The 7956-nt window shown below is 61.4% G+C and overlaps 2 protein-coding genes across 2 annotated transcripts in view; one reads left to right on the top strand and one right to left on the bottom strand.

Moving 5' to 3' along the window:
- The window catches only part of PRAM1 (PML-RARA regulated adaptor molecule 1), a 3329-nt gene extending 1378 nt beyond the window's left edge, over positions 1-1951 (bottom strand). The window contains exons 1-4 of the mRNA XM_042886801.1: positions 1543-1951; positions 688-733; positions 407-519; positions 156-210 (exon numbers count right to left, since the gene is read on the bottom strand). Coding sequence (XP_042742735.1) covers positions 156-210; positions 407-519; positions 688-733; positions 1543-1951 — 623 coding nt within the window. The remainder of the gene's footprint in view (positions 1-155; positions 211-406; positions 520-687; positions 734-1542) is intronic.
- Positions 1952-7717: 5766 nt separating this feature from the next.
- The window catches only part of POLE4 (DNA polymerase epsilon 4, accessory subunit), a 2713-nt gene continuing 2474 nt past the window's right edge, over positions 7718-7956 (top strand). The window contains exon 1 of the mRNA XM_042886800.1: positions 7718-7894. Within this exon, the coding sequence (XP_042742734.1) occupies positions 7718-7894 (177 nt within the window). The remainder of the gene's footprint in view (positions 7895-7956) is intronic.

Below are 7956 nucleotides of genomic sequence, written 5' to 3'. Positions count from 1 at the left end.
TGGGTTTCTCCCAGCACCCAGAGGTTCCCCCCCCTCCCCCAGGGCTGCTGGTGCTCTGTGGACAGGCCCTCATTGCAACTCCAGCGGATGCCACCAAACAACAAAGCACTTTGGGGTCCCAGCAGACCCACAGGAAGCGCTCACTTCCTCATTACCTTTGTGCAGCAACCAGCAGCGCAACCGTGCTGGGGGCGCGAGCAGCACCTCCCCCTGTAAAACCAAGCATGGAAAGGGCTACACGGGGTGATGGAGGCTGGGAGCATCGCTTCCCATGGCCCCCAGGGTGCCCAAACCCCTCAGGTGCCATCTGTGTCCCTGAAAGTGAGCTGATGTCACCGGCCCCACTGGCCGCCCTCCATCCTTCAGGGCACCCTGACCCCCTTTGCCCCACCCCCTCTGCCCCCACCTCCTCTGGGGTGGAGATGTGCTGTCGGCTGGAACGTGGGGGGCGGCGGAAAGCTTCGGTCTCTCCTGAGCAGCTCAACGCTCTCGACGTCGTCATAAATCTCCTCCTCACCTCTGGGACGGAGCAGAGCACCGTCAGGGAGCCATCAGCCACCCAGGATGATCTCTGCACCCCTGGGGGTGCATCACGGGGGGCCCCGACCCACCCTCCCACCATTCCTTCTTGTGTTCTTCCCACTCAGTCAGAGACCCCGAAAATAAAAGTGCTTCCTCAGTACTGACCCTGCTGTGCTCAGAGCATCCCGCGGTGGGAACGGCGCTGGGTAACCTGGGACAAAAGAAGCAACAAGGGGTTCTTTGGAGTCTGCCGCTCAGCTTGGGGCTCAGGAACCCCCAGGCCAGTGCTGGAGCAGAGCAGGGTGGGGGAAAGAGCCAGCAGCACACCCAAAGAGCAGCACCAGAAAGCAGCTGGGGTGTGCGGTTCTCCTTAGGAAAGGAGGAGGTTGTACAGCAGCCCAGTCCTGGTGTGAGATGGGCAATAAGGAAACATCGCAGGATGGTGGAGAAGAACTTGGAGAAGTTGAGGGAGAAGCAGGATTTGAAAGAAGCTTAAAGCTGTTAGAAAGCAGCAAATGTGCTCAGCTCTGGAAGGCCATCACAGCTCAGTGGGGCCTGAGCCCAACGGACACCAGCACACCCCCATGGCACCAAGCCCTGCGTCATGGGGGAGGAAGACACCAAGCTGGCAGTGTGGTCCCATCAGCCAGAGCTCTGCCTGCACCCCATGCCATCCCCATTCCCATCCTAGACCCAGTCCTTCCCATACCCAGCCCAACCTGTATCCATCTCCAACTCATTTACATCCCCATCCCCATGCTGCACCCAACACCCTACTGTACCCATCCCCATCCCATCCCCATCCCCACACCATACCATTCTCACCCCTTCCCCACCTCATCCCCATCCCATCCCCATCTTCATCCTGTACCCATCCCATCCCTGCACCCATCTCCATGCCATACCCGGCTCCAACCCACCCCCATCCCCACACTCATCCTGTACCCATCCCCACCCCGTCCCCATCCTCACCCCATCCTCATCCCCACCCCACACCCATCCCCATCCCCACGCCGTTACCCAGCACAGCACTCCGCGACCCCACAGCAGTGCGGCCGGGCTCCCCGGGGGCTGCAGCCCTATGGAACTTCTCCAGATCCACCCCCGGAGGCCGCCGGGGTTTTGCCGGCCTCGCTCCCAGCTCCGCGGCGTGCGGCAGCGGCTTCCTGCGCGGAGTTTGCCCCGAGCCCCGGATCCCACCGGCGGCGGCCGCGCCTGCAGCGGGGAGCGCCGGAGCGGCCGCGTCGTTGAGCAGCGGCCATTTGTGCGGGGCTGGGATCCTCGGGGGGGGATGGGAGGTGGCTCCGACCCCCTTATCGTCCGCCGCGTCCCGTCCTCCCGGCTTGGCCGCGGGGGGTTGGGAGGCGGCCCTCGGAGCGACGCCCTTCTTCAGCCGCGCCATCCACTCCGGGCTCTGGGGAACGGGCATCGGACGGGAGCCGGGCCCCTCGCTCTGAGCTGTGCTGCGCGGCGGAGGGGCTCTGCCGATGCCCACCCTCCCGGCGAAGGGGGACGCGGGGGGCGGCTCCCCCTTGGAACCCGGCGTGAGCGCCCGGGCCGGCTCCGTCGCTGGGAAAGCTGAGGGGGGACCCCGTGCCGGTCCGCCCGCTGCGGGGGGAGGCTTCCTGCCGTCCTTCAGCTTCGCTCTCAGGTGTCTCCCCGCCGCCTCTTTCCCCTCCGGGTTTTCCTGCGGGGATGAAGGAAAGCTCCGATTCTGCCGTTACTGAAAAAAGCCGAGAACGCGGCGGTGCCTCCCCGAGCCTGAAAGGTGAGGAGCGCCCTGAGCTCCGGCCAGTCCTGCAGCTGCTCTGCCCGGCACGTCCCACCGCCGCCGGGGCCCCAACGCCGCGGGGTCGCGCACCGCTCTGCCCCGATCCGCCCCGAAGGAGCGCGGCTGCGCTCCCTCACAGCAAAGCCCCGACGGCGCTGCCGGAAGCCGTTTTGGCTGAGGGCAAAAAAAACCAACAAACCAACAACAAAAAAAAAAAAAGAAGCCGAGAAGCGGCGGATCTGCCCCACTTTTCTGAGCGGAGCGTTTCCTGCGCTGCTCACCCCGCGATGGGCGCACAGAACTGGGGCGCACGGCCGCGACGCAGCGTTGTCCCACGAGCATCGCGGGTACCGACCCGGATCGACCCGACCCAGGGGGAGAGGTGATCTTCTCCCCTCCTCCTCATCTCCCTTTTCCTTTCTATCCCCCCCCCCCCACGCTCCCGGTCGCAGCACTGCACACATCGGGGCTCTGCTCCACCCGCTCGGGTTCTGCAGTTCTCCTCCTCTCGGGATTTCGGTTCGGGCTGTGCTTGCATCACTTTGTTTTCTTTCACAACAGAAGGGCCGGAGCGCAGAGAAGCCAGCGCGACATTTTCAGCCGTGAGAGCTCAAATGTGGGCATTAAATAGGTGTTAAATGGGGACGGGTGCCCCTCGTCCCCGGGCACAGCCCGCCAAGGGCTCAACGGCGCACATTGGCCGCGTCCTACAACGTAAGGCAGCGAAAAAAACGGTGATAAAAGGGGATTTCTGCAGTGCTCCGAGCACGCCGTGGGGTTTTGGATGTGAACCGTTCCGGTGTTTGTGACCGTCAGAGCCGTTCTGTGAACGGGGACACGGAGCCGCCCGCGGTGGCGCCGTCGGGGAACGGCGCCGCTGTCACAGCGACCGGTGCAGCAGCTTTGGCACTGAGATGCTTTCTCCTCTCTGATATATTTGAGCCCCGGTGCTGCCCGCTCCTTCACCCACCCCGGGAGCTGCTCATGGAGCTCCGGAGCTCTGACTGACCCCATCCCGGTGTGGCTGTGAGGACGTGAGGGTGCGGGTCGGACCCGGTTCTCCCGCACGCATCCCGGCAGCTCGCACTCACCATTTCCCATCCACGGCCGCTGCCCTGTGAGCTCTCCTCCCTCCTGAACACCATCGCGGCCGTCCGAGCAGAAGGACCCGAGGGAGGTGAACACCTCCGACGGCAGCGGAGCTCCCCGGCGCTGAAAGCAGAAGCTCTTTCCTAACGCTGGGTTGGCAAGGAGCTGAGCGCAACGCCAGGAAGCGGCTGCGGCCTGACTGCACAGCGATGGAGGGGGGTGGCGGGGAGCGGCTCCGTGCCGTCGATGGGGACACCGAGTGCCGCTGCTGCCCCGCCCAGAAACGAACGTGGGCTTTGGGAGCGACCCGAGGCCGTAGGATCGGCACAGGACTACGGAACGGCTCAGATTCGGGGGGATCTTTACGCCCACCCCTGGGGACGGGGACACCCCCGGCAGGCCGGGCCGAGCAGAGCCCCGTCAGCGGCCGTGGGGACTTCCAGGGTGGTGAGCAGCACCAAACCCAATGGGAGCCAACGGGGCCGGGACAGCCACATCCTGGGGCTGGGAGTCCCCACCACCTCCTGCCCGCAGAGCTTTGGGGACGGCGGTGAGGAAGGAGCTCAGGGGATGCTGTGGGGTTGGTGAGCTGGAGGGACACGCATGGGAGGCTGAAAGGCTGAGTTTGGAGGCGGGGGTAGGGGGGGATTTGGGGACAGAGGTGATGAGAGGAACCTCAGCGCTGTTTGGAGGGGTAGGAGGGCAGGGGGGTGCCTGGGGGTGATGGGGGGCGCCAAGGATGTGTCAGGGTAATGGGGGGAGGGGGCTGCAGGGCTGTGTTTGGGGCACAGAGAGCACTGAGGGCCACGGCTGGGGCACAGGGAGAGTGAAGGGCTGAATTTGGGTCATAGAGTGGAAGAATCATAGAATCATAGAATCACCAAGGTTGGAAAAGACCTAAAAGCTCATCCAGTCCAACCGTTCACCTATTCCCAGTAGCTCCCACTAAACCACGTCCCTCAACACAACATCCAGTCTTTCCTTGAACACCCCCAGGCTCGGTGACTCCACCACCTCCCTGGGCATCCATTCCAGTGCCTGACCACCCTTTCTGACAAGTAATACTTCCTAACGTCCAGCCTGAATCTCCCCTGCCGTAGCTTGAAGCCATTCCCTCTGCTCCTATCACTGATGACACGAGAGCAGAGGCCGACCCCCAGCTCACTACAACCTCCCTTCAGGAAGTTATAGAGAGCAATAAGGTCTCCCCTGAGCCTCCTCTTCTCCAGGCTGAACATTCCCAGCTCCTTCAGCCTCTCCTCATATGGCCTGTGTTCCAGACCCCTCACCAGCTTTGTTGCCCTCCTTTGAACACGTTCCAGGGCCTCAATATCTTTCTTGCAGTGAGGGGCCCAAAACTGGACACAGTACTCGAGGTGCGGCCTCACCAGTGCTGAATATAGGGGAACAATCACCTCTCTGCTCCTGCTTGCAACACTGTTTCTGATGCAGGCCAGGATGCCATTGGCCTTCTTGGCCACCTGGGCACACTGTCGGCTCATGTTCAGCCGAGCATCAATCAATACCCCCAGGTCCATTTCCTCCACGCAGTCCTCCAGCCACACCGCCCCAAGCCTGTAGCATCACCTGGGGTTGTTGTGGCCGAAGTGCAGGACCCGGCATTTGGCCTTGTTGAAACTCATCCCATTGGCTCCAGCCCAGTTCTCCAGCCTGTCCAGATCCCTCTGTAGGGCCTCGCTACCCCCAGGCAGATCCACACTTCCAGCCAATTTGGTGTCATCTGCGAATTTACTGAGGGTGCACTCGATGCCCTCATCCAGGTCATCAATAAAGATATTGAAGAGGACAGGCCCCAGCACCGACCCCTGGAGAACACCACTCACGACTGGTCGCCAGCTGGATTTGACTCCATTCACCACCACTCTCTGTGCCCGGCCCTCCAGCCAGCTCCTTACCCAGCCAAGAGTGTACCCATCCAAGCCTCGGGCTGCCAGCTTCTGCAGGAGAATGCTGTGGGAGACAGTGTCAAAGGCTTTGCTGAAGTCTAGGTAGACCACATCGACAGCCTTTCCCTCATCCACCAGATGGGTCACTAGATCATAGAAGGAGATCAGGTTGGTCAAACAGGACCTGCCCTTCATGAACCCATGCTGGCTAGGCCTGATCCCCCGCTCATTCCGCACATGCCGCATGATCTCCCTCAAGACGATCTGCTCCATAACCTTCCCTGGCACCGAGGTCAGGCTGACAGGCCTGTAGTTCCCCGGATCCTCCTTACGACCTTTCTTGTAAATGGGAGTCACACTGGCAAGCCTCCAGTCTTCTGGGACCTCACCAGTCAACAAGGAGCGCTGACAGATGATGGAAAGCGGCTCGGCTATCACCTCCGCCAGTTCCCTCAGCACTCTCGGGTGGATCTCATCTGGCCCCATCGACTTGTGACAGTCCAGCTGGAGCAGTAGGTCTCTGACTGTTTCTTTCAGAATCACAGGGGGGTTAGTGTGCTCCCCAGCCGAGATTACCAGGTCAGAGAGAGGGGTATCCTGAGGATAACTGGTCTGACTTTTAAAGACAGACGTAAAGAAGGCATTCAGAACCTCCGCCTTTTCCTTATCCTCAGTGGTCACATTCCCAGCCTCATCCAGCAAAGAGTGGATATTCTCCTTTGTCCTCCTCTTACTGTTAATGTATTTATAAAAGAGTTTCTTATTCCTTTTCACCCCAGCGGCTAGGTTAAATTCAAGCTGGCCTTTTGCCTTTCTGATTTCACCTCTACACATCCTAACGACTTCCTTATATTCATTCTGAGTTGCCTGTCCCTCTTTCCACAGGCGGTAGGTTCTCTTTTTCTCCCGGAGCCTCAGGAATAGCTCCCTATTCATCCATGCTGGTCTTCTTCCCTGCCGGCTCATTTTGCAGCTCAGGGGGACTGCCTGCTCCTGCGCCCTTAAGACTTCCTTCTTGAAGAGCAACCAGCTCTCTTGGACCCCTTTACTTGCTAAGACTGAATGCCAGGGGACTCCCCCTATTAGTCCCCTGAACAATTCAAAGTCTGCCCTCCTGAAGTCCAAGGTAGCAATTTTACTATTCCCCCTCCAGGCTCCACCTGTGCTGTGTATGGGGCACGGGGATCATGGAGGTCTGGGTTTCAGGGCATAGAGTGGATGGAGGACCGTATCTGGGGCATGGGGAGGATGGAGGGCCATATTTGGGGTATTGGGTGGATGGAGGGCTGAGTTTGGGGGCACAGAGTGAAAGGAGGGCCATATTTGGGACACGGGGAGGCTGGGGAGCTGTGTTTGGGGCGCAGGGAGGATGGAGGGGGAGACTTCATTGTGGTCTTCCAGTACTTGAAGGGAGCTTATAAACAGGAAGGGGAACGGCTGTTTGTGAGGGTGGATGGTGATAGGAGAAGGGAATGGTTTTAAAGTGAGACAGGGGAGGTTTAGGTTGGATATGAGGAGGAAGCTTTTCACCCAGAGGGTGGTGAGGCACTGGCACAGGTTGCCCAAGGAGGCTGTGGATGCCCCATCCCTGCAGACATTCGAGGTCAGGCTGGATGTGGCTCTGGGCAGCCTGGGCTGGAGCCCCCAGTACAAGAAAGACAGGGAGCTGTTGGAGAGGGTCTGGAGGAGCCACGAAGATGAGCAGGGGCTGCAGCACCTCCCTACAAAGACAGGCTGAGGAAGCTGGGCTTGTTCAGCATGGAGAAAAAAAAGGCTGGGGGTGACCTCAGTGCAGCCTGCAGTGCCTGAAGGGAGCCTGCAAACAGGAGGGGAATCAACTCTGTGCAAGGGGAGATGACAGCAGGACAAGGGGAAATGGTTTGAATTGAGGGAGGGCAGATGGAGGTTGGATGTCAGGGGAAGTTCTGTGCTGTGAGAGTGGTGAGGGGCTGGAACAGCTGCCCAGAGAGGCTGTGATGCCCCGTCCATCCCTGGAGGTGTTCAAGGCCGGGTTGGATGGGGCTCTGGGCAGCCTGGGCTGCTGTGAAATGGGGAGGTTGGTGGCCCTGCATGCAGCAGGGGGTTGGAGATTCACGGTCCTTGGGGTCCCTTCCAACCCCGGCCATTCTGTGGTTCTGTGGTTGGCGGCCCTGCACACAGCAGGGCGTTGGAACCGATGATCATTGTGATCCTTTTCAGCGCAGGCCGCTCTATGGTTCTGCGATTTGGGGCACAGAGCGGATGGAGGGACGCATTTGGGGACAGCAAGAGGAGCAGAGCCGCGCTGGGGACACGAGGAGCCCGGCGGACCGCGTTCGGGTTTCGGGAGCAGCGCCCCCCAGCGGCGGATCTCGGCGGTGCGGAAATGACCGCGGTGAGCGAGCTCCGCCCGGTGGCGCTGCGCTGCTCTGCGCATGCGCGGTGCGGGATGGCGGCGGCGGCGGCGGGAGCGGAGGCGGTGGAAGATGCGGGCGGTGCGGTGCCGTGTGCGGGATCGGGCCGCGCTGCTCGGCTGCCGCTGTCCCGCGTGAAGGCGCTGGTGAAGGCCGACCCGGACGTCGGTCTGGCCAGCCAGGAAGCCGTGTTCGTGCTGGCGCGGGCCGCGGTGAGGAGCGGGGCCGGGCGCGGTGCGGGGCGCGGTGCGGGGCGCGGTGCGGGGCGCGGTGC

The sequence above is a fragment of the Lagopus leucura genome, unplaced genomic scaffold (assembly GCF_019238085.1).
Source record: "Lagopus leucura isolate 7727_CA_CO unplaced genomic scaffold, USGS_WTPT01 Super-Scaffold_100064, whole genome shotgun sequence".
NCBI classification, from domain to species: Eukaryota; Metazoa; Chordata; class Aves; order Galliformes; family Phasianidae; genus Lagopus; species Lagopus leucura.
The sequence above is the reverse complement of the archived record's forward strand: the minus strand, read 5'-3'. Positions and strand labels throughout refer to the sequence as shown.